At 44.8% G+C, this 27,000-nt stretch overlaps 1 protein-coding gene across 1 annotated transcript in view; it reads right to left on the bottom strand.

The window, feature by feature from the left end:
* The window catches only part of LOC137563685 (F-actin-capping protein subunit alpha-2), a 61,786-nt gene that overhangs the window by 30,815 nt on the left and 3,971 nt on the right, over positions 1 to 27,000 (bottom strand). Inside the window, exons 2-4 of the mRNA XM_068276435.1 lie at positions 11,533 to 11,596; positions 3,750 to 3,801; positions 1,621 to 1,684 (exon numbers count right to left, since the gene is read on the bottom strand). Of these exons, the coding sequence (XP_068132536.1) occupies positions 1,621 to 1,684; positions 3,750 to 3,801; positions 11,533 to 11,596 (180 nt within the window). The remainder of the gene's footprint in view (positions 1 to 1,620; positions 1,685 to 3,749; positions 3,802 to 11,532; positions 11,597 to 27,000) is intronic.

Genomic DNA, 27,000 nt, shown 5'->3' on the forward strand with positions numbered 1-27,000 from the left:
GGGTCCCAGCGCAAGATTGGTGGTGGAGTGGGAAGCCTCTGGAGGACACAGAGGCTTCTCTCTACCACAGCATCTGACATGTTTATTTCTTAAAATTTAAGTTTTTTTTTTTCTTTTAAAGTAAAACACACACACACACACACACACACACACACACACACACACACACACACACACACACACACACACCAAAACAAACAACCCCTGGAATATTCAGCCGAATTATTTTTAAACAGCACTGAACCTGCACAAAAAGTGGGGGGGAGGGGGGCTAGGAAACACCACCCCCCTTAAAAAGGGGCACTTAAAACATGCTCATGCATTACACAGTGGTAATTAAACTGAAAAATTGGGCACCTTTGAGGCACAGGTGCTCTTTAAAGCGAACCTTAAGTCAACTTAAAAAAATGAGATTTACTCACCTGGGGCTTCCCTCAGTCCCCAGCAGCCGATCGGTGCCCTCGCAGCTCCGCTCCGATGTCCCAGGACCCGCCGGCGAGCACTTCCGGTTTGGCCGTCACCGGCCGACAGGCATGAGAACGCGCGTGATTGTTCGCGTTCCCAGCCTGTATATCGCCCCCTATGCTGCTATTGCGGCCTCCTGGCCGCAATAGCAGCATAGGGGCGATATACAGGCTGGGAACGCGAACAATCACTCGCCAGGTGAGTTCATCTCATTTTTTTTAGTTGACTTAAGGTTCGCTTTAATGAGTTACTGCTTTTGACCATCTCTAATCTCATAGATCAGACAAGTCAAACTGGTGCTTCGAGGGCCGAGGTCCTCACACATTTTTTGATGGGTCTGAATCAGGAAAGGTGTGGTCCATCAAATAGAAGATTTCACTCTTTCTCAGTTCATCCTAATCACTGCCATGGATCCGGCCCTCCAGGCCTGGAGTCTGACACCTGTGTCAGATTATCAACAGAATGAAAAACACTTACCCATGTTGAATACCGTCTTTCCCCGAAAATAAGACACTGTCTTAAATTAATTTTTGCTCTAAAAGATGTGCTAGGGCTTATTTTCAGGCGATGTCTTATATTTCTATTAGGAAGTGTCTCTCAGCAGAACATTTCCTGTTCCTTTGTACTGTGATGTTCCTGGATTTGAAAGTATGCTGCTGTGCTGATCAGGCACCTGCCCTGTCTTCCCTGCACACAGCTTATAACCTTGCTGTGTGCCTGGGATGACAGGATCAGTGTTTGATTGGCACTGCACCACTGTGTCCCCACTTACTGGCTATCCTTCCTCCTCTTTGACTTCCGCTAGGGCTTATTTTCGGGGTAGGGCTTATATTTCAAGCATGCTCAAAATTCCAGCTAGGGCTTATTTTCAGGGTAGGACTTATTTTCAGGGAAAGAGGGTAGCTATGATGTCAATATGATGTCTCCTGCAGGTAGGTTACTGAAGCCTTGGAACAGATCTCTTGTGTGCTTGCATTGTGCTTTTGGTATGCTGTTTAATTGTTGTGTATATTAGAACAAATGTATAATTTTGCCACTTGCCATATTAATATGAATTTTAAATGCATACTACTCCAACACCACATTTACTTTCGGTATATTTTAGAACAGGTATGATAAAAGCAGGAGGAAGAAAATCCGGGTAAAGAGACATACCTGATCTTCATAACCATCAATTTTCACAGGTGTGAACTGATCCAAGTTGTACTGTGCAAAAGCACTAGATAGAAGAAAAAAAAATTCAGCAAGCACAATTCACCCAAGTGTAACATTTTATGAAAGTGCATACAAGATAAAATGTATGGTCATTACTAATGGCCTTTTATAAAGAATATAGTCCACCCCCCCCCCCCCCCCCCTCAAGAGGCTCCCAGAGTTGCAAACTATGAAAAATCACATGCATTTTGCTTCTGCGTGATGGTGGTAGCCTGATTTTGTTTTACAATGCTGAGGGTGCAATATATTCAAAGGGTTTTGTTTGTTTGTTTTTGTTAGCTCGGTTCCTCTTTCAGTAAAACTTCAGTTCACACAGATATGCTTACATGGTACAAAACAGCAATGCCTGTGCTTTAAATATCTGTTCACTGAGGGCTCATTCACACTACACAACGCAAGCACGAACACGATTTCGTGCTTGCGTTGCCATCGCACGGTCAACGCACGGAATGTACGTCGGGGAGCGCTAGAGCGCAGGCACCGGCAGCCGTACCCATCGGGAGACGTGTGCGTCGTGCGATTTTATGTCCCCAGAAGCGTTACATCGTAACGCATGGGAACGCACACCTGTAGTGTGAATGATAACATGAAAGTCTATGGACTTTCATGTTGCCATGTGGATCGTACACTATGTGCGTTGCGTCAAAACTGACAGCGCAGCACATAGTGTGAATGAGCCCTTATGGATAATTACTTTTATTTATTCGGGTCGGACTCTGTATTTTCACTAAACTGACCCCCTGAATAGACTTAAAGACAGTCTGAAGCCAAATTAAAATGGCTTTTAAGCTTATATTCAGCAGGGGCATGTTTGCCCCTGCCAAAACGCTGCTATCCCACGGCATAACTAGGGGTCTTTACCCCCCCCAAATCCCCCCTGCAAAATCCACGACCAACTTGGTAGTGGATTTTGCTGCCCCTGTGCGCTTCCGTGTGAGGCAGGGCTATGAGCTGCAGCCCCGCCTCACACGCGTCTATCAGCGGCGGATCTCCACCTCTCCCCCGCCCCTCAGCGACGGCAGAGACCTGCCGCTGATAGACGCGTGTGAGGCAGGGCTGCAGCTCATAGCCCTGCCTCACACGGAAGCTCTCCCCGGAGGTAGCAGGGGGGATTTGGAGGGTAAAGACACCTCGTTATGCCGCAGGATAGCGGCGTTTTAGCAGGTTTAAACATGCCCCTGCTGAATATAAGCTTAAAAGCCATTTTTAATTTAGCTTCAGACTCTTTAAAAAGGGTCAAATACTAGCGGTCAAATTATATTTGAAAGCCACTTCATATCAAATATACAGTATGTGGTAACGATGTTCTTTGAAATAGCGTTCTTTACTCACACAACTTGCCATAAGCATTTTCCAGCCCTCAAAACAATGCCCATGCAGGTATGGGCATCATAGGGTATGCATATGAGAACCTAGCTTTTATAGCATAGATGAAGTTCTGAGTTCAGGTCTGCTTTAAAGAAAATCTGTAATGAAAAAAAAACCTCCCCTGGGGGGTTACTCACCTCGGGCGGGGGAAGCCTCCGGATCCTATTGAGGCTTCCCCCTTCCTCCTCGGTCCGACGGCAGTGGAGAAAATCCTCCCGGGGCGGCGGCGATGTAAATATTTACCTTCCAGCGCAGGAGTAGTATCCGCTCTTCCCACAGAGATAGGCAAAAATAGCTGCTCTCCGTCGGGCCGCTCTACTGTGCAGGCGAAAGTCTCCTGTGCAGTAGAGCAGACCCGATGAAGATCGACTATTTTCGACTGTCTCCGTCAGAAGAGCCGCAGCAGCGCCCCCGCTGGAGCCCGAAAAAGTAAATATTGCACAGGCTGTCGGATTTGTCGCCAGTGCGTTCTGGGGGCTGCATCGAGACCGCCGTGGGACACAGGAGGATGGGGGGGGGGGGGGCGCGGACGGCCTCAATAGGGTCCAGAGGCTTCCCCCTACTGAGGCAAATACCCCCAGGGGAACTTTTTTTCAGTACAGGTTTTCTGTAACATGCCAAATGAATTTGCCAACATGCTCATTGTAAATCATTGACAAAATTAGAACGTTTAGTATGAATATCATGAAGTCAGAACTTACTGAGCAGCACCTTCCCTGAGTAAGTTGTCATTGTTAAGCAGGAACCGTACATCTGTATAAAAAGGGAATAAAATGTATTAAAATATTGTTATAGAACTTTATGAATTAAAATGTAATGAAATAGACATTAGTGACCAGCATACATAGAATAGGCTTCAGACACTGAAAAGTGGCTTTCAAGGTCCAATGCATATGTTCTAAAGGTAACTTGTTACGATTATGCATTTATGTAGCGCCAACATCTTCCGCAGCGCTTTACACAGTGTGTATGGTCATGGCACTCAGAGGAGCTCACAATCTAACCCCTACCATAGACATTGTGTACCTATTGCAGTCTAAATATTTTTCCAATAGGGGAAGGGGGAGAAAAGGATAACCAAGCGTGTATGTCCAAAAACGCCACTCTGTGTGGTCACTTTATTTTCATATCAAAAAGTTAAAGTGCATACCTGAACAAACAACCATAAAAGTTGACAGATCTGTCAATACTTTAAAAATAATACAAGGCCGGCCCACACTCCACGCCAAACACACACCGCCCCACAGCAAAACTAATTCTACCGAAGACAGGCCACTACGGCTTATGAAGCATGCCAAGCACAGTAAGGGATGGAGGCAGAACTAGCAACAAAAGGGAGCCAGCAAGTCCTTTTGCAGCAGAGTCGGCTGAGCAGGATGAAACCAGGCAGTCCCTGCAATCTAAGCGATACGCATTCCTCACAATGGTGCAAGCATCAAACACCGAGGCAAAAGGTGTAGAGATCAGACTGTCGCTCCCAACAAGGCAACACATTAGCAGTTGCTCCTGATAGAGGTTGTGGTAATAAACACTTTGCCTTCAACATGCACAGTCACATTCAAGTTGCATATGACAAGAGTGAATGCGTATGGCGTAGAGTCATTCACAAAGATGCTGTCTCTCACCCAACCGCTTTACTGCAGGTCTCCCAAAGATGCCAGATGTAGCCAGATAGTCTGCCCAGAGGTCCCAAGTTGCTGTTGCCCGGAGTCAGAACTTCACAGCGATATGTGCAAGCGGCATGAGGCTCTATCGGCAGCAAAACTGTATGCAGCGGCGTGTATGGCGTTCCACATGGTGCCGGTGAGGACACGCCTACATATTTCGCTTGGACCAATCCCAAGCATCCTCAGGGCGGAAGTGATCTCCTAGAGGTGCATTGAGTTGCTCCTCTTATACATGGCTGCTGCTCCTCCCAGTTTTAGGCCAGCCATGCATATACTACTCTGTATGGAGGGGTTGCCATCTAGTGGCAGAACAGCTAATTGCGCTAAAAAAATCACATAGAGACACACTGCGACTATTCTAATCTATGGTTCCTTACAGAGGGGGGGAAAGGAAGCAATCCTCAATATTTACAAATAACTTTTCAATGAAAAATCCACCTTTAGGCCATCAGGCACCCTTGAGCCAAGGTTATACATCCAAGCAGCCTCACGCTGGAGGAGTACAGTGTATTTTCTCAAAACTCCCTCCACGGATATTAGGTTTGACTACCTGAATAACCTTGGCTCTCAGGCCCAGCACCTGCCCTGCGTGGAATTTCTGAAAGTGTTCTGCAAGAGGTGACAACGGCTTCCCTCTTGTGATATTGGATATATGTTCGCCCAATCTAGTTTTAAAGGGGCGTGTAGACATGCCTATATACATTTTTCTACATGGACAGGGAACTTGATAATTCCCTGAGATTCACAATTGCAGAACATTTGAATAGAGAAAGATTTCTTCCCATCTTGTGAATCAAATCTATTTGTTCTGTCAACAAATGGGCACATAGTGCACCGACCACACCTGAACATCCCGTTTGGCGGAGGTCTCCTCTCAAACCAGTTACTACTCGATTTTGGGGGAAGGATAGTGTGTACTAATTCATCTCTGAGGTTCTTCGCTCTACGAGCCGTAACATGAGGTCTAGGACCAACAAATTTTTTCTATCAATGGATCAAAACATAATACAGGCCAATGAGCCGTCAAGATTTTATTTACCTCTTCCCAATGTTATCCATATCTCCTAATAATTCTTGTGACATTGTTTCTGCCACCCTCCCTGGTAATCTCTTCCAGAGGGACCAGCAGTCTAAATATTTTTGCCTTAGTGGGGAGAGAAGCCAGGCAATGTATCTGTATGTTTTTGGGATGTGGGAAAAAACAGGAGTATTCAAACCCACACAAACTTGGGAAAAAAAAAAAACTCCATGCATATAGTGTTTTGGCCCAGATTTGAACTGGAAACTACTACACCCAAGGAAGGATAAAAATAAAATACAGTTTTGGAGTAAAAGAGAAATTACATCAAAAAGGATGCTTAAAAGGGAAATCATACAGTTCTAATGGTTCTTGTTTACCCAATGTGCCCTGGTACAGTACAGTATACTGAAAAGCATAAGATCGCTACATGTTGCATTTTAAAGTATTACCCTGCTGAAGAGCATCTGAATAAGGCCTTTTACACACAGGAGGCTGAGGGCGGTGAATTTACAGCCTGCTCATGTGCATCAACCTGGCGCCTGCTGGCACTCGGCAGCTCCCCTAGAGAGTCACATCTAAGTACGGCTGTGATCAGACACAAGTCCGGCTCCTTAGGCTTAGAGGACTTCAGGAAGGCTAGGAACTCTCTCAACAAGGAACTAGGAGCTGCAAAAAGGGTGTACACAGAAAGGATTAAAACAGAACCTTAGCTCAAACGACCCACGGGCCGTTTGGAAAGGGCTCAAGTCGGCCACAAATTATAAACCTTCCCCTCAACATGCAACACCAACTGCTGAGCTAGCCGAGGAACTCAGCAACTTCCATTGCAGGTTCGAGGACCCGTCAGACAGCAACCTCTGCCCTCCTCTCTGCAACCCCGAACGCTCCCCCTCTAGCAGTGAGCGAGGCTGAAGTTTTGCGGCACCTTTCCCCTCTGAATGCCAGGAAAGCCTCAGGCCCAGATGGTGCGTCTCCAGCCGGTCTGAAAACCTGCTCACGGCAGCTGGCCCCCGTCCTCACTTCCATATACTCCAAGTCCCTAAAGGAAGGCAAGGTTCCTACATGCTTTAAAAAGTCCACCATTATCCCTGTTCCAAAGAAGCAAGGAGTCTCAGACCTTAATTTCAGATCAGTGGCCCTCACATCTATGGTCATGAAAACCTTTGAGAAAGTGGTCCTATCCCTTCTTAAACACTCCACACTGCACTGAATGGATCAGTTCCAATTCGCGTATAGAGCTAATAGGTCCACTGACGATGCGATTAATATCTGCCTGGAGTACATAACGGACCACCTGGACAGACCGGACTCATATGCCAGAATGCTCCTCCTGGATTTCAGCTCAGCATTCAATACCATTAGAGCACGCATACTGCACAACAACCTCATGGCACTTGACGTCCACCCTACCCTCCGCTGTTGGATTACGGACTTTCTCACAAACCGGTCCCAAACTGTGAAGCTGGGTGACATCTCCACCAGTCCAAAAATCACCAACACTGGAGCCCCACAGGGATGTGTCCTTTCACCTTTCCTGTTCTCGCTTTACACAAGACTGCGCATCCATGGCCAACTCAGTAAAGGTCATCAAATTTGCTGACGATACCACCATTGTTGGCCTCATAAGCAAAAACAATGAGCGCACCTACCGTCAAGAGGTGGAAAGAATCTGCCATTGGTGCAGGGAGAACAAGCTGGTCCTCAACACTACCAAAACCGTTGAGATGCTCATTGACTTCAGAAGGCAAAACACCACCCCCCCCCGTCCGATCCATATTGATGGGTCTGAAGTTGAAAGAGTATCAAGTGTTCATCTCCTGGGCACTACGATCTCCGCGGACCTGAACTGGAAAACAAACACCATCTCAACCCAAAAGAAGGCCCAGCAGAGACTTTTCTTCCTGCGCCAACTAAAAAAAGTTTGGCATGACCCATGAACTACTTAAGTCTTTCTACTCTGCCACCATCGAGTCGGTCCTTTGCTCCTCCATCCTCATCTGGTATGCCGGCGCCTCAGCCACCGATAGATACAAACTACAGAGGGTTATCAGAACAGCACAGAAAATAGGAAAACCCCTCCCCCCGCTGGAGCTCATTCATAACTCCAGGATGAGGTCGAGAGCAATGAAAAATTGTCAATGATCAGTCGCACCCAGGCCATCAGTTCTTCAAACGACTTCCATCGGGCCAGAGGTTCCCGGCCCTCCCCACCAAGACATCGAGGCACAGGGACACTTTTTTCCCCACAGCGGTGAGACTCTTGAACTCCCTCCAAACCAGGACCTCCCCTATAGTCGCACCCCTTTAGGGGCCGCACCCATGTCACCGAGTGGGTTCTGCACTACTACTGTTGTGTGCGTTTATATTTTTTATTTTTTGTCTCAGTGGTCTCCCACTTTTTCTGTAATGTCATTGCATCATTGTACCTATAGAGCATTGTCATATGTTTTTCACTGTCTTGTTTTCTCACTTCTAATTCCAGTGAGGCCTGTTTGTTGCTAAAACCAATTCCGGGTATGACCCAGTCATGCTTGGTGAAATGATTCAGATTCTGATTATGCATTATTCTGCCACCAGGTAACACAAGTGGGCAGTTCACATGTGAAAGAGGCCTGAATTCTTTAAAGGAGACACTCAAGAGGATGCATGCACATAGACAGGCCGTTATATTCGGATTAGGGGTGGTCAATGCAATGCAAATAATTTCATGCAGGATTATTCTGATTATGTATGGCAATGTATGAAGCTTAAAAATAGACCGGTTTAACTCCACCTTTGGCAGGAGTGGAAGGGTCAATTTTCATGCTTCATGTATTAGCATACAGAACTTACGTAATCCTGCACCAACGTGGAATTATTTGCATAAAAGCACAGACACTGTTTCTTACCCCGAATACCATTTTGTCTGTTGTATCCATCTATATGAAAACTATCTGGAGAGCACTCAAGAAAACATGCTGACTCCCATATGGTTACCCGCACTCTAATAATTTGTTCTGTTTTCCCAAAGAGTCCACAAATTCTGTGTATCACAACTAATACAACGGGTACGCCTGGGAGCATGCCAACAGGATTATTCACTAACCCATATCCATCCATAAATCCAATGGTTAGCAATTCAAACTAGGAAATTACCAAGTCACCATAAATTTATTGCAGATACTGTACTATTAGCTGTACACTGTCTTTCCTCCATTCAGTCAGTATAAGACATCAGTAGGGATGGTGTGAGGAGTGGTCATGTGGGAGTCAAAAGGTTCAGTTGTGACCTGACTACTCGGTTTGAATTACATGCGATGTATATGACTGAATGAGACAAAAAAAAAAAAAAAAAAAAAAAAAAAAAAAAGAGGAAAAGACTAAAAAGGGAAGTGTGGAGTAAGAAGCAGCAGTATCTGTGCCATTATTAAAGTCTTATAATTGTGGGATCTAAGGTTGCATGTATCACGTTGTCATAAAAATGTACAATGACTAACGGGGTTTCTGATCACCCTCAGAGCCCTACATGCACCAGCTTTTAGTGTGTGTGGCCACACCTCCTTACAGACAAGTGCTGCGGCAATTCCATGGCACCATCTCAGATAAAGAGAACAGTGGGGGGGCTATGTACCAAGAGCACAAAAGAGGGGAACCGGAGGGACGTATGAGAGATATCGGCTCTGGTAGACTTTGGCGCAGGATACAGCTGATCCTGCTGCTGCACAAGTTCCCGGCTGTGTAAAATACTATTCCCCCTCCAGGCCGCCATGGATGGCGGGGAAATTAAATAATTTGGCTTCCAGCGATTGCTGGAAGCCAAAATTATTGTGTTTTAGAAGTAACTTCAACGCCGTCTTCTGACAGCGCTGAAGTTACTCCCTGTGTGCTGCTATAGCCGTAATTCCTGTTACGGCCTATGGTGACGACGGCTGCGCCCAAGTCTCCAGGGCTGGAATCACTGTGTTTGACCCGAGGGTGTGTTACAACACCACCACAGGTAAAGTCATAGATTTTTAGGACAATGAAATATAAAATGTTGATTTTAGACTTAGTAGTCTCTTCAACCACTCACTATATGGACATTCTAAATGTCCTATTTGTGCACCTTCAGTACAAACAGGATCTTCATACAAGTCTGTCTATTCTGCCCAAAGTGTACATGTAGGATATGTGCATTTTGTTCCTTTCAGCTCGTGGCATGATGTGGTTAAAGTGAAATTAGAGCGACATAACACTTCCTCCCATGTGCACAGACAACAGTGGTGGTAGCAACTTTTATGCAGTTGCTTAATGCTGGAAGCTTGCCAATTGGCTATGGAATCAAAAAGACACTGCCAATCTGCATCCACACACTGGAAGAGGGCAATTTTTTGCAGCAACAACCCCTGCGGCTTGCAGAGAAGTGGGAATACACTATATGGTCATACATAGTGGGTTTATTCAGCAATGAATACAAATCCCAAAAATATGCTAGTAAGTTACCATTGTAGCGACTTTAAAAAATGTACAATGGTAGCTTCGCCGGTTGCACACCTGTCCAGGGGTGCTAGGCTGCAGATCGTGGGCAACAAATCCACCAGGGCTGTGGAGTCGGTACAAAAATCTTCCAACTTCAACTCAGACTCCTCAGTTTATGAAACCACCGTCTTCAACTCCAGGTACCCAAAATGGCTCCAACTCCTCGGTCTAATACTTACCAGGGCTGTGGATTTTGTACAAAATCATCTGACTCAGTTTGTGAAATCAGACTCCAACTCCTGGTACCCAAAATTGCTCTGACTCCACAGCCCTGACATCCACAGCACGGTCTGTGATCTATTTGTGCTGTTGACATGTAGAAACATGCACAAGTATGTAAATAAACATATTATACTGGTGAGAATACTAAACTAAAACATGGATGCTATATTTGTACTCGTGAACCATTTGCTTTCCTTTCTACATTAGCACTGTGCAGAGCCTGCCTGCCTCACAGTTTGATAGGCAGGAAAAGTGTTATTTTGTTTTATAATGGGGTGATTTGTAGGCCACACACCTATGGTAAGCAAACAGTCAATATTAAATGACTACGTAATGCTCACGCGCTGGAAAATTTTAGTGCACAGAAACATACACAACCCTATACCTGATCTTGAACACATACTGCCAATTTAAGCTATGCAAACAATAGTTTATAATCCACTCTGATTCTTATTGATTGATCTATTTTTGGTTGGAGATAGTGCAGTCCACTTACCATAGATGAAACACAGAAGGAACCAACTGAATAGTGTTTTAAGTTAGGGCTAGTGCACACCAAGAGCGATTCTTCACGCTTTTCAGATCGCCAGCGCTTTGAAAAGCGCTTGGCTACTGAAGCCCTATGAGGGTTTTCCTACAGCAGCATCAGTGTTCTCCACAGGCTCTTTTAGCCCGGTGCTCCACCCAGCTAATTTTGGCAAGCACCCGGCTGTCACCAGCTGTTCTCATCCTCCTCTGCTGTAAGCAGAGTTGCAAAGAGAAGCACTACCCCTGCATTCCCCTGTCGTGCCCCACCCGGCCACTTTTTCAAGCCACCCGGCTGAAATTTTACTGGGGAGAACACTGAGCATTGTGATTTTTCTTAAAAAAACAAAAACAAAACAAAACAAAAAAAACACACACAACTGAAAATCGCTAAGTGCTAGTTATTGCAATAGTGATTTTGGTGTGCACTAGCCCTTACAGAGTGCACTTCTGTAATCCACCAATCAGCAGCTACATTTTTAAAGCCATCCACAATCTTGACTGTAAAGGATAGCACAATTAAGGAAAAAATAAAATGAATTGATTACTCACCATTAAACACTTCATTGAATTCCCCTGGTGGTGCATGGATGATGAATTTTGCTGCTACACGGACCTAGAAGCATAAAAACATTTGCAACAATAAATGGGCAGAAAGAATACAGAGGAAGGAAAACAAAGACTTAAGGCTCATACACACATCAGACCATAGTCTTAGGAAAATGAAAGATCACAGACCAATTTTACCCCCTTCCATGTAGTAGGAGAGCCATACCTACACAGTCTATTCTATGGAGCTGACCTCCCCATCAGACAGAAATCTTTTCAAGATGCTGCACACAAAGATGCTGTAGACATTCAAAAGATCAGTATCTGCAAAAGATCAGTATCTGCAAAAGATCCGTTCCTGCAAAATGCATTCATAGTCTATATCTGCAGATCCTCATACACACCTTGTTTAACCTGCCTAGCGGTCTGGACGAGCTGAGCTCGTCCAGAATAATCTAGCTGAAACTGTTTATGACAAGCTTAGCTCGTCCAGCAGTACCTGCACTTGCCTCCGCTGTTTTGGGCGCATCCGCGCACTCCAGGCTGCTCTGCGGCTCCCAGCCATCCCATCCATCTAGGCTGCTCAGCGGGCTCCCTGTGTCCATCTCCCGTACTGATCGGCTGGGCAGGCAAGATGGCGCTGCCCAGCCACTTCCTCTGTGCCTCTTCCTCCTGTGTCATCCCTCCAGCGGCTCAGCGGGCTGCTGCTGCGGCTCCCTCCCATCCCATCCATCCAGGCTGCTCAGCGGGGTGCTCTGCGGGCTGCCTGTGTCCTTCTCCCGGGCAGATCGGCTGGGCAGGCAAGATGGCGCTGCCCAGCCACTTCCTCTGTGTCACCTGGTGTGTCATTTCCTCGGATGGTGATCAGGCGCCGGCGCCAGCCCCCCCCCCCCGGTGGCTGCAATCAGCATAATTGGATTACATCAGTACACAAAGCTGATGTAATCCAGTCATGCCATGGTAATTCAAAGTTGTTTAGCAAACACCTGTATACAATGAATAAAAGGCCAGAACCGTTACACCTCTTCCTCTTTCAGAGTCCCAGTGTCCATATCTTAGTCTGCTTGTCAGCTCTGCTTTGCAATTTCTGTGCTTTGAGCGATTTCTGCCTTTCCAGTCTTTGCTACAATACAATACCATTTGTAAAGCGCTTTTCTCCCATAGGACTCAACATACATATTGCAGTTATATTAGTCTTTTTCAAGACGCTGTGGTCCCTGTGTGTTTGCATTTGCTGGATTTTTTTTTCCTGTCGCTGACCTTTGACCCCCGTATCCTGCTTTGGGGTCATGGCTTCGTCTTCCCGGAGGCGTTTGTGTGACCAGGAGCTGCTGGATGTCCTGGAGGGAAGAGACAATGAGGAGGAGCTCGTTGAGGAGTCTACGGACAGCGAGGTTCCCGGTGATCTGTCTTCGGAGTCGGAGAGCAGTGACGGCGAAACCGAGGAGCCAGTGAGTGTCGCACGCACTTGGTGTGAGCTGGGGAGCCCCACTCAAGCTCCGCCACCCAGGTTCCCCTTCACAGGGGCACCCGGGCAGAAGATCGCATGCGACCACAGTCTACTGTCCTACCTGGAGCTATTCCTTACCGATGAGGTCATCCGGAAGATCGTGGAGTAGACCAATCGGTATGCAGCGCAGCAGCAGGAGGGTGTTTCTCTACCCAGGTTCTCTCCAGCCCGGAAGTGGGAACCTGTCACCTGTGATGATATCTGGGTGTTCCTGGGCCTCATCATCCTCCAGGGAGTTGTCGGTAAGCCGCTGCAGAAGTGGTATTGGACCACTAACAAGATCCTCAGTACCCCTTTCTTTGTATCCGTTATGTCCGAGCCCCGCTTCACCCTCATCATAAAGTACCTGCACTTCAGCAACAATGATGAGTTTGATGAGGCCACCCACCCCGCTTCCAAGCGGATATAAATTTGGGAGATCTATCAGCTGATTGTTGCCAATTTCAAGGCTGTGTACGTTCCAGACAGAGACATCACCATGGACGAGAGCCTCATGGCGTACAAGGGGAGACTGAGCTGGGTGCAATTTATTGCATCCAAAAGGGCACGCTTTGGGGTGAAGTCCTTTATGCTGTGTGAGGCCAAGACCGGCTACATATGGAACTCTGTGATATACACAGGTAAAGGCACAAAGTTTGCACCTCAGTACAGGGAGTTTGGGTGTGCTACCTTCTCTGTACTAACTCTTATTGAGCCTTTGCTGGATCAGGGGTACTGCCTTACGACAATTTTTACGGCTCCCCGGAACTATTTGAACACCTGATCCAGCATAAGACTGACGCATATGGCACGGTGAGGGCTAACCTTTGCCATATGCAAACGGCCTTTACTGCCAGGAAGCTGAAGAAGGGGGAGGTTGTTGCCTGGCAGAAGGGCAAAATTATGGCTCTGGAGGTGGAGGGACAAGAGGGATGTGTGCATCCTCAGCACTGTTCACAACGCAGAGACTGCCCGCACCACTACCAGGAGTCGACAGGAGGTTGAGAAGCCCAAAGCAGTGTTGGATTACAACAAAACGATGGGGAAAGTGGACAGGGCTGATGGAGCAATGTCATTCTATCCGGCTGTCCGCAAACAGCAGTGGAAATACTACAAAAAGATTTTGCCACCTGCTGGAACAATGTTTGTGGAACGCTTATGTCCTGTACAAACAAAATAGTGACAGTCTTGTACCCCACCATGACTTCATCTGGAAGCTCACAGAAGCCATCTGTGTCAAACACCCCACACCGGAGTCAGCAGCTAGACCGGGGCGCAGGGCGTCATACGTCGTAAACCCGACACTGCTTTCTGGACGCCACTTTGCTGAACATTTACCACAGACTGCCCTGATACAAGCCGCTCCAAGGAGGTGTGTGGTCTGCTGCAATAAAAAGGGCAAAGACGGCAAAAAAAATAAGAAAGGAGACCCGTTTTTATTGCCCAGACTGACGTGGCACTTTGTATAATACCTTGCTTCAAGGAGTACCACACTAAGGAGGTGTTTTAGGGGTAAACCTCAAGACTGTGTATACATTTTTCTGCCTTCATTTATTTATGTGTTTTCTTGATGTTTCTGCATTGATTAAAAATGCAAGCTATTTCTGTTTGTTATTAATAAAATTTTATTTTTGACAAGAATTTGTGTTTGACACTTTTATTATACTCATAATGTATACTAAACTCTTGCTTGACTCATTTCGGTAAGTTACAGGAAAAAAGGTTCAGAAAATTAATTGTACCACTTTTTGCGCGGAAATCCTGGGGAATCAGAACTGGGATCCACCAGGATGGATTTTCAGATCTGCAGATGAATGTCAGTTAAACAAGGTGTGTATGATGATCTGCAGATCTCAGACTATGAATGCAATTTGCAGGAATGGATTTTTGGCAGGAACAGATCTTTTGCAGATACTGATCTTTTGTGTCTGTACAGCCTCTGTGTGTGCAGCATCTTGCAAAGATTTCTGTCTGATGGGGAGTTCAGCACCATAGAAAATACTGTGAAGGTATGGCTCTCATACTACATGAAGGGTGGTAAGATTGGTCTGTGATTTTTCATTTTCCAAAGACTATAGTCTGATGTGTGTATGAGCCTTAACTGCTCATTTAAAGCAACAGGACATTCAGCCGATCCAACCCGGCGGATTTTTTCAACAGATAATTGTTCAGTCATGTGTACAGAGATCATCCGATAACTTTCATCTGATGTTCTGCGCATGTTTGTAGTTCCTTTACTCCGTACTCAAAAAATAACATGGTTTCCCTGTATGAAAATTAAACCCTGTGAACAAACGCATACACGAACGTTAAATAACGTACTTCCCACTAATCTAAATAATGAAAACTCAAAAATCGTTATATTTGTAAAAAGTTGTCTATGTGTGTACTATGTCGCCTGATCTATTTTTGCGTCACTTCCGTTTGCGCATGCATACATTATCGGTCGTCGTTCAGTACTTTCTTCTAAAATAGCTCACATATGTACCAAGTCATTTGTTAAGGACGCCTAATCAGGTCTCATTTTAATATCGTGCATACGTCACAGATCGTTCCTTGGTAACGATCTTCATCGGACGTGTATACGAACCTTTAAAAGGACAACTGAAGTGGGCAGGATAAGGAGACTGACATTTATTTCCTTTTAAGCAATATCAGATGCCTGGCTATCCTGCTGATCCTCTTCCTCTAATACTTTCAGCAGGTCAGGTGTTATTGTCAGATCTGACAAGATTAGCTACATGCTTGTTTCTGGTGTTATTCAGACACTATTACTGCAGCTAAACAGATCAGCAGGGCTGCCAGACAACTGGTATTATTTAAAAAGGAAAGAAATATGGCAGGCTCCATAGTCTTCACTTCAGTTGTCCTTTAAAGACTCAGTCGTTTCTTAGATCATAATGAAAACCATGAAGCTAATGTACAAGTCTCTATAAAAAGGCAAATAGCTTGAAGGCATAAAATCATATAATCCAAGTGCCGTTTAGTACTGCAAAACTGTCCAAGCCAAGGGTAAAAAAAAAAACACCTCGACTCTTGCTCACCAGAGTGATAGCGTGTGCGCGCGGCTGCGTCAAAATGGACAGCATGCTACATTAATCATTCAATGGGCATGTTTTCAAACCCCAACAACACATTTTTGAACATAACGAATAAGGATTTCAGGATTAAAGTAGTAGTTCATGCATATTTTGTGTAAAATAGATGCAGAATTGAAATGGACCAGTCAAACTATGCTGAAACTGAACTTAAAATGACCCATTTCCAAGCTGCATGCAATTTACAAAAAGGAGATACTTTTCACACAGCAAGCAACAAAAAACAGTCAACATTATTGTTATATTAATTTTTAAATATTTTCTTTAGTTGCTAAGTACTAAAAAGTTATTTTTTTGACAAGATAAAATTACCTTATGGGAGAAACCACAGGAGAAAAGTTAATCAAATAAGGACCCTTGTGTCTTACAGCGAAGAAAACTAAGCTTGCTGTCACTTCATTAATCCATCGAATGCAAGGTACACACGGTGCATATTTTCAGTTGATTTTCCGTCCAAACGATTCTCTTATTTTTTTCTTATCAATTTCCATTCACTATGAGAAATCGACCAGAAAAACAATCGGAAAGAATATCGGACATGACGAAATCTATTGAACCATCTATCTGCCGATAAAACGTATGGTGTGTACCTAGCATAACACCAACTACACAGGTGGGCTGACAGCAAATGGAGGGGAGAATTATAGCACACAAGTCTGAAAACAAGAGGGCATCCTGTAATCTATAAAATAGCCATACATCAGCATTAGAGATGTGGGCCCATATGCAATTAATTTTTCCTCCTGTGTTATCTCCTAGGAGATATTTTCAAACTTGTCAAAATGTCTTTTAAACCACTAGCAGGCAAGAATATACTTAGAAAAATACTAAAATGTAGGTGAAAAAGCCTTAGTAGCAAGGGCTTATGGGAGCTCAGTCTGGGCAGGAGGAGGTTACTAGCTAGAAATTTCAGAGGCAGATGGGAGGAGGAGAGGGGACTGAAGTTTTCATAGACTGAGGGCTGGAGATACAGATCAGCTTGCGTATTTGTAATGTGACAAACAGAACATGGCCGCTCATTGTATCACAGGAATAAATAATCACACTGTTGAAGCTGTTTGCAGCTAGATATGCTGTGTAAACTATCTAAACTTTATATAAGATATATAGGCAAGTTATTTGTTATAGTTTGGGGACATATACATGTGGAGGTTGCTCCTATTGCCGGTATATCAGAGTGGGAAGAAGGGTTCTCCTGCCCAATGGTAGAACACACACCTTTAACCACTTTACCCCCGCCCGTACGAATTTCTCCGTCCCTTTTTCCATCCTTTCACCCCCAGGGACGGAGAAATCTATACTTTCCGCGCTCCCGCCGCTGCCCGCGCTCGCTCTAGCGCGCACTCCCGCTCGTAAACACGCCGCCGGCCGCTCGCCCGGAGATCAATGAACGGAAAAATCCATTCCCATTCGTTGATCTAAGCCCCGCAATGATCCGCTGCTTCGCCAATAAGCAGCGCGATCATTGTGAAAATAAAATAATAAAAAAAAAAAAACACTTTCCCAGCCTCCTAGTACTTCCTCCAAGCGTCCGGAAGGACGCTTGGAGGTCGCATTAAACAAAAAGTTACTGTTGCCATCTTGTGGCCAAATAGTAAAACTACACCCTAAAGCATTTTTCACATACAATTACTTTTACACAAAAAATTAACTCATTACCTCCCACACTCCCCATTTTTTTTTTTTTGTAATAAAAAAAAATAATTTAAAAATTTACAATTAAAAAAAAAAAATACATAGTTACCTTAGGGACTGAACTTTTAAAATATTTATGTCAGGAGAGTACAACACTGTTACTTTATAAACTATGGGCTTGTAATTAGGGATGGACGCAAAACTGAAAAAAAAAATGCACCTTTATTTCCAAATAAAATATTGGCGCCAAACATTGTGATAGAGACATAATTTAAACGGTTTTATAACCGGGACAAATGGGCAAATACATTTCATGGGTTTTAATTACAGTAGCATGCATTATTTAAAAACTATAATGGCCGAAAACTGAATTTTTTCCCACATTTTTCCTATTTTCCCCTTAAAACATATTTAAAATAAAATAATTCTTGGCATAACGTCCCACCTAAAGAAAGCCTAATTGGTGGCGGAAAAAACAAGATATAGTTCATTTAATTGTTATAAGTAATGATAGTTATAGACGAATGAATGGAAGGAGCGCTGAAAGGTGAAAATTGCTCTGGTGCTCAAGGGGTAAAACCCCTCAGTGGTGAAGTGGTTAAGCATTATGTGAATTGCCAAATTGAGCTGGTAGTGTACTTATTGTTGTGCCCCTGCGGGGCCTTCTATATAGGCAAAAAAAAAAAAAACGACCATTGTGGAGACGCATTTCGAAACATCAACAAAGTCTGACTCCTATTGCATGACATGTGAGTGTCAGATTTGCACTGGTGATAAATTGTGATTTGTTGGACTCGATAGAATCCACGGTACGATACGAGGCGGGAATTTTGACCGCCTCTTACTACAACGTGAAACACAATGCATATATGACCTTAAGGCCTGTCAATATCCAGGTCTCAATGAGTCTTTTAGTTTCGCTCACTTCTTACCTTTATATAGTTTGGTGTGCTGTGCCCCCCTTACCCTGTTTGTCCACCCGATTTGGGTGGTCTGTCTCTTTATGCCTCGGTTGACTTTGTTCTTCCCACTATCTGGCATACATGAGTGTTCTGTTATGTTATTGATGATGCAGGCACTTTACTGCATTTGCGCAGTTTATTTAATGCCTACCATAGCTGGATGCATTTTTTCATTTAAAACAGTTAATGTGCTCTTTCACTCAAATTCCCCTTAGATACTATTTAATGAATGAATGAATGAATGAATGTATAGTTTTGGAACTCACCTTACAGTTGTATGTGGATGCATAGTCATTCGGTTGCCCGAGGGGGTGTCACTGGCCAGCTTTGCGCAAGGTTGAGGGAGGTTTGCTTCCTGCTTCCTCTCTCTCTCTCTCTCTCTCTGGAGCGCACGTCACCTCCGGCCTCCTGCCCCTCCTCTGGCAGCCGAGAGTGATAAGTATGCATGACATTGCAATAGTGACACACCTGAGGATGCCGGAAGTCGGCGAAACACGTAAGGGCGCAGTTCCCTCATGAGACGTCTTCCCTCCACGTGACCGGCTCCACCACCACTCTGCCATCCGGTTTTCTACCATCTCCGGACCCCACGCTTCATCACAGCATCGACTACTGCTGAGCACATCCCCGCATCTAGACTAGTGAGCACTCTTTTCCTCTCTGGCTGCATACCATCTGGTGCACTACCCTCAGTGACCTGCTGCTCCTGAGTGGTATCCCCTTGCAGAGACTGTCACGCTGAGTATGCGCGACCGCTGGTCCCATTACAAGTGAGTGGACAATCTCGAGTGCTGTTGACAGTGAACGGGGATGTGCCTGCTTGCATAGCTTACGCTGCTTTATTTGTCGCTACTACGGCTGGACACTACCTTGCCCATATTATTGTTGTTGGAGAGACTGACAACAACCATATCTCGGTTTACACTACATCCACAGACCCGTGCGGCTGTACCCACCTCACTTATGACTGCTTGCCACTTGCCTTTCCAGCTTACTTGTGGAGATTACCTGTTGCCTTGCCAAGGCAGACTTTGACACTGCATGTCCCTTTATCCACCATAAGATGTATGCGTGTGGACAGTGTGTTAGTGTGCTGACGTGGTGGGATGGCTATCTCATAGTGTTTTTTTAATCTGATTTATTTTTTATGTGCATTTTAGACTAGGTATAGTTAATAAAGTTATCTTGATATTTTTTTAAATTTGACTATTGTTGCATTCATTCGGATCACCCGCAGCCCTTTTTTCTTCTATTATTACTTGTTATAGTTTTTTTTTATCTTGGATCCGCTTTAAGGTAATTGTGGGGCACACACACACACACACACTCTCCCTGGTATAGCTGATTAAACACCCCCCCCCCCCTCCCCTGAGCTCTGGTGGTCAGTTCAGTAGCTGCACAGGACAGTAGGGATGGCTCTGCTTAGGAGAACTCATGGAGAAGCATGTGATCAGTTTGATCAGCTGATACATTTGTAAAGCTCTGATTTGCTGGTCATGATCATGTGTTAAACCAGGAAGTCAACACAGCAAATCAAAACCTTACAAATCTATCAGCTGACCAAACTGATCACATGCTTCTCCATGAGTTCTCCTAGGCAGGGCTATCCCTACAGGACAGTAGAGGATGCAAGCCGGAGTGACGACAGTTATACAAGCTGAAGCATGGTGCGCAGCGCACTCTGCATACAGGGACCCCTCGCACATGTCCCTGGTGTATATCACCCACAGATAGGACCTCCCACTTTCCATTCAAATTTTGAATATCACAAAGTCAGTCCATCTATGTAATATATAGTGAGCCTCCTACGGAGCACGATGACCTAAAATCAAAGTTTCAGCTCATTCCCAATCAGCATTTAAAAATCCCAAAACACTGGTTTAGATAAACTACCACAAGACCAGCATTACGAGGTATGCTAGGTCTGAAATTTTTTTTGCCAGATTTACTGTTAGATCGATTATTTACATGTCCAATCTGATTTCCAATCTATTCCTATTGAAGTGAACGGAAAAATCGATCAGAAATCAGATTGGACATGTTGGAAATAATCGATCTGACAGTAAATCTGTCAAATAATCTCATAGTTTGTACCTAGCATAAAACCCCATTTACTCTTATAGTCTTCTAAATGCAAAATAAATACATTTTAGCTTTATCAACATTATCACAGAGTGAGGCTTTGTAATGCAATGAGCAGAGGCATAATGGATCAAATCTCTGATGAGATCTGATCTTACATCTAATGAGGCACTGTGACAGGGTAGAGAATGACCATTATCTGCATGATATCTTTTATTTACCGCATCCATTTAGTGAATAGCCAGCTTCATATTCTTAAGGTGGTCATCAAGCAACTTGGCGGCCGATCAACCATCTGATAATAATCGGTTGAAAATTGTTGCCACCAAGAGCATGCAAGATTGACTGTGCAAACAATTTGTGACCCAAATTGCAGGGCTGTGGATTTGGAGTCGAAGAGTCTGAGTTCGGGCAATTTTTGGGTACCTGGGGTCGGAGTCGGGAGAAAATGCACCGACTCCTAATGAATTTAAACTGTAATTAACCACTTTACCCCCGCCCGTACGAATTTCTCCGTCCCTTTTTCCATCCTTTAACCCCCAGGGACGGAGAAATCCATACTTCCTGCGCTCCCGCCGCTGCCCGCGCTCCCGCTCGTAAACACGCCGCCCGCCGGGAGATCAATGAACGGGAAAATCCATTCCCGTTCGTTGATCTAAGCCCCGCAATGATCCGCTGCTCTCCGATGAGCAGCGCGATCATTGTGAAAAAAAAACAAAAACAAAAACACTTACCCAGCCTCCTAGTACTTCCTTCAAGAGTCCAGAAGGACGCTTGGAGGTCGTATTAAACAAAAAGTAATGCTGCATACACACTTGAGATAAAAGTCTCTGGAAAAGGCAAGATCACAGACCAATTTTACCCCATTCCATGTAGTATGAGAGCCATACTCTGCACAGTCTATTCTATGGAGCTGCACTCCCCATCAGATAAAATCTTTGCAAGATGCTGCACACAAAGATGCCCGTACACATTCAAAAGATCATTATCTGCAAAAGATCTCTTCCTGCAATAGATCCATTCCTGCAAAATGCATTCATAGTCTATGAGATCTGCAGATCCTCATACACACCTTGTTTAACAGACTTCATCTGCATATCTGGCAATCATCTGCAGATCTGAAAATCCATCCTGGTGGATCTGCAGATGATTGCCTGCTAAACAAGGTGTGTATGATGATCTGCAGATCTCATAGACTATGAATGCATTTTGCAGGAACGGATCTATTGCAGGAAGAGATCTTTTGCAGATAATGATCTTTTGAATGTGTACGGGCAACTTTGTGTGCAGCATCTTGCAAAGATTTTATCTGATGGGGAGTGCAGCTCCATAGAATAGACTGTGAAGGTATGGCTCTCATACTACATGGAATGGGGTATAATTGGTCTGTGATCTTGCCTTTTCCAGAGACTTTTATCTCAAGTGTGTATGCAGCATTACTGTGGCCAAATAGTAAAACTACACCCGAAACATTTTTCACATACAAATAAATTAACTCATTACCTCCCACACTCCCAATTTTTTTTTTATTTTTTTTTATTTTTTTGTAATTAAAAAAAAATAAAATTTACAATAAAAAAAAAAAAATACATAAATAGTTACCTTAGGGACTGAACTTTTTAAATATTTATGTCAGGAGGGTACAACACTGTTACTTTATAAACTATGGGCTTGTAATTAGGGATGGACGCAAAACTGAAAAAAATGCACCTTTATTTCCAAATATTGGCGCCAAACATTGTGATAGGGACATAATTCAAACGGTTTTATAACCGGGACAAAAGGGCAAATACATTTCATGGGTTTTAATCACAGTAGCATGCATTTAAAAACTATACTGGCCGAAAACTGAAAAATAATGTTTTTCCCACATTTTTCCTATTTTCCCATTAAAACACATTTAGAATAAAATAATTTTTGGCATAATGTCCCACCTAAAGAAAGCCTAATTGGTGGTGGAAAAAACAAGATATAGTTCGTTTAATTGTGATAAGTAATGATAAAGTTAGACGAATGAATGGAAGGAGCGCTGAAAGGTGAAAATTGCTCTGGTGGACAGGGGGTAAAACCCCTCAGTGGTGAAGTGGTTAAAATAGAAAATATGATAAATGTTCAATTTCTCAGATAGTCATCATAAATAATTTATATATACAGTAATAGCTGTGCTTAGCCCACAAAAATGAAATAAACCAATCAAAAAATTGTTACTTGTGTAATAGAGGAAGAATAGACTCATTCTCCTGCAGAGTACCTGCACATTACTCATAGGCCTGGTGCACACCGAGCGGTTTTTGAAGCGTTTCGCAAACCGCTTCCGCCTGTGAAAACGCTTGGCTAATGAATCTGAATGGGCTGGTGCACACTAGCGGTGTGAGGTTTTTAGCAAACCGCAAACATGGGTCCTGCAGCACTTTTGCGGTTTTGCAGAATGCTTTTCTGCCTCACTGTAAAGTATAGGAAAAACGCAAACCGCTCTGAAAACCGCTAGATCAGAGCAGTTTTCCACGTGTTTGTTACAGTAGCCGTTCAGTAACAGCTTTACTGTAACAATATATGAAATCTGCTACACAAAAACGCTCCAGAAAACGCTAGGCATGTTTAGAAAACCTCCTGCCTAGAATCGCTCTGAAAATCTGCTTCAAAAACCTGTAGCGTTTAGAGGATTTGCTAGCGGTTTTGGTGTGCACTGGCCCTTACATATACCCACAGTTATATTGCCTAGGGCCTGATCCATGTTCAGATTCTGCATGAAGAATGTGTAATAGAGGAAGAATCCCCTCATTCCCCTGCAGAGTAACTGCACATCACTCTTACATGTACCCACAGTTATACTGCCTAGGACCTGATAGATGTTCTTTGTTCCTGTCTTCTACAAGTACTCTTACCAAGGACTAGTTTTAGTGTATGACAAAGTATTAGAGCCAGAAGATCAGCCGGCTAGCCAGGTAACTGGTATTGTTTAAAAGGGAATAAATATGGCAGCCTCCATATCCCTCTCACTTCAGTTTTATTTTAAAATTCCTAAGCGTTGGCAGATAAAGAGGGCATGCACGGCGATCAGCGGTGAATCAGTGCGGAGCGGCAGCGATCGGAATGCACACGCAGCTAGCAGCTCGGGCTTACCGCCAGGAAGGTTAAGAGATGCATTTCTTGTTACATACGTCCAATCAACAAAGTTGTAATATGTAAATTCGGAGTCAGAGTAATCCTAACCCGAGGAGTCGGAGACGGTGGATTTTTGTACTGACTCCACAGCCCTGCCAAATTGTCCGCATGTATCATTCGGACGTGCTGCAAGATGTAGGGCCGACATGCACGATCGGGTGTGAGGCGGTAACAGCGTGCGATATAAACGACAAATGCGACAGAGCCCCTGCTGCTGCCCCCCATGTACACACTAGCAAGCATGGGGCACATGTATGCGGACAAAGTCCAGAGCCCGTGGGGGGCGCAGACAGATAAAGTATACTGCACCGGGCACATTTTACAGTGGGGAAGGTGGGGCAGTGTAGAGGGTGGCAAGGCAGTAGATGTGGCATCACAAAGCAAATCCCCAAGACATTCCATGCTGAAATAGACTGGATATCGGCCTGCGGTGTATGGGCAGGCACCAGATCTCTTTTCAATCAGAGAGAGATCTGTCCATACATTGTTTGATGTATGACACCTTTACTGAAATTTTGTTGGTTGGACAGTTAATTTATGAAAAAATTATTAGGAAATCTAGCATGAGTGAAGCTAAACACATTTCTGATTTCCCTTGACAAAAAAAAAAGTGTGTATAGGTATTCACAACAATGCTGGCCTTCTCTACTGTGATTTTCCTGATGACCGGTGATTTTTTTTGGGCAACAAACTGTTGTTTCCGCAATCTTACCACGTGGGTAAATGTGCACTCACATGAACCTCGTTTAGCATCGTGAAGCAATAATGACCGTCACAGCGGATATTTAACCCCTTCCCAACCACCTAACATTGATAGACGTCGGGAATGTGGCAGCCCCAGGACCGCCTAACGCTGACAACTCCGGCATAAAGTACCGTGATCACTTGAAGTCTTGTTCCTGCCCGTTATGCATACCCATCCAGCAGGAAAACGGAATGGGGAGTGCTTGTCATTGGACATCGCTGTGATCCATCTTCCTTTGTCTCAAAGGGAGTATTCAATTTAACTAACCTGATGTCCTTTGGTCTGCGTGGGAACTTCAACAGCAAGTTTGTACAACCATCACTCCAAAGATAGAAGCTGAAACTGTCATTACTAAAAATCATTAGCCCTCTGCACCACAAACACAGCTACTAGGAGTTCTAGATTGCTGTGAGTATATTTTGAGTGCAGGTGGTTAGTGATTGACTGTAAATTGACCACACCCCTCGGTACTTGATTTTCCATTAAAACCCATAACCCAGCAGGGTGAGCATGGCTACTCTTCCTTGTGAAACTATGCTTTTTTTTTCCTAAACGAGTTTAACTTACCTAGGGCTTCTACCAGCCCCCTGCAGCCACCCTGTGCCCAGTGTCACTGAATGCTCCTCCGGTCCCCCACAGCGACCCTCTGTCATTTAGATGCGCAGCACTGGTCTGCACACCTATTAATCGAGGACGCATGTGCAGTGGCCATCGGCCCACCAGTCAGCCGGCCAGAAGAGGGTCGCTGCAGGGGACTGGAGGATCACTTAGTGACAGCGTGGGCGCAGGACGGCTGGTAGAAGCCCCAGGAAAGTTAAAAGAAGAAAAAAAAAAAAAAAAAAAAAGTTTAACTGCAGTTTGGATTCCCATAGTTAACTTTAAATCTGTATTGCAACACCAATGACAGTTTGTGTCATGTTGGATGACCAACAACCAGCTTCTACTGTAGTATATACAGCAGGACAGCTTTTCTTTATTCTTTCAACTCCCCTCTCCACAGAGTAGGGTTGCAACGGTATGAAATTCCACAGTATAACCATATAATTAAAAAAAAAAAAAAAACCCGCACACACCACAGTATGACGGTATTAAACAATTATTTGGACCCGGGGGTCCCCCCCCTTACATTAAATAATGTGCCCCACCACCCCCCAGTAGTAGGTGGCCGCAGCATAGTTAGCCAGGGATAGGTGTAGCCAGAATTAGGTGGCCGCAGCATAGAGAGCCAGGGATAGGTGTAGCCAGGATAGGTGCCTGCAGCATAGGCAACCAGGGATAGGTGTAGCCAGGATAGGTGCCTGCAGCATAGGCAGCCAGGGATAGGTGTAGCCAGGATTGGTGCCTGCAGCAAAGGCAACCAGGGATAGGTGTAGCCAGGATAGGTGCCTGCAGCATAGGCAGCCAGTGATAGGTGTAGCCAGGATTGGTGCCTGCAGCATGGGCAGCCAGTGATAGGTGTAGCCAAGATTGGTGCCTGCAGCATGGGCAGCCAGTGATAGGTGTAGCCAAGATTGGTGCCTGCAGCATGGGCAGCCAGTGATAGGTGTAGCCAAGATTGGTGCCTGCAGCATAGGCAGCCAGTGATAGGTGTAGCCAGGATTGGTGCCTGCAGCATAGGCAGCCAGTGATAGGTGTAGCCAGGATTGGTGCCTGCAGCATAGGCAGCCAGTGATAGGTGTAGCCAGGATTGGTGCCTGCAGCATAGGCAGCCAGTGATAGGTGTAGCCAGGATTGGTGCCTGCAGCATAGGCAGCCAGTGATAGGTGTAGCCAGGATTGGTGCCTGCAGCATAGGACGCCAGTGATAGGTGTAGCCAGGATTGGTGCCTGCAGCATAGGCAGCCAGTGATAGGTGTAGCCAGGATTGGTGCCTGCAGCATAGGCAGCCAGTGATAGGTGTAGCCAGGATTGGTGCCTGCAGCATAGGCAGCCAGTGATAGGTGTAGCCAGGATTGGTGCCTGCAGCATAGGCAGCCAGTGATAGGTGTAGCCAGGATTGGTGCCTGCAGCATAGGCAGCCAGTGATAGGTGTAGCCAGGATTGGTGCCTGCAGTAGAGAGAGCCAGGGATAGGGGTAGCCAGGATAGGTGCCTGCAGCATAGGGAGCCAGTGATACAGTGGGTTGAAAAAGTATTCGGCCCCCTTGAAGTTTCCCACATTTTGTCATATTACTGCCACAAACATGAATCAATTTTATTGGAATTCCATATGAAAGACCAACACAAAGTGGTGTACACATGAGAAGTGGAACGAAAATCATACATGATTCCAAACATTTTTTACAAATAAATAACTG

The sequence above is a fragment of the Hyperolius riggenbachi genome, chromosome 3, assembly GCF_040937935.1.
Source record: "Hyperolius riggenbachi isolate aHypRig1 chromosome 3, aHypRig1.pri, whole genome shotgun sequence".
Taxonomy (NCBI): Eukaryota; Metazoa; Chordata; class Amphibia; order Anura; family Hyperoliidae; genus Hyperolius; species Hyperolius riggenbachi.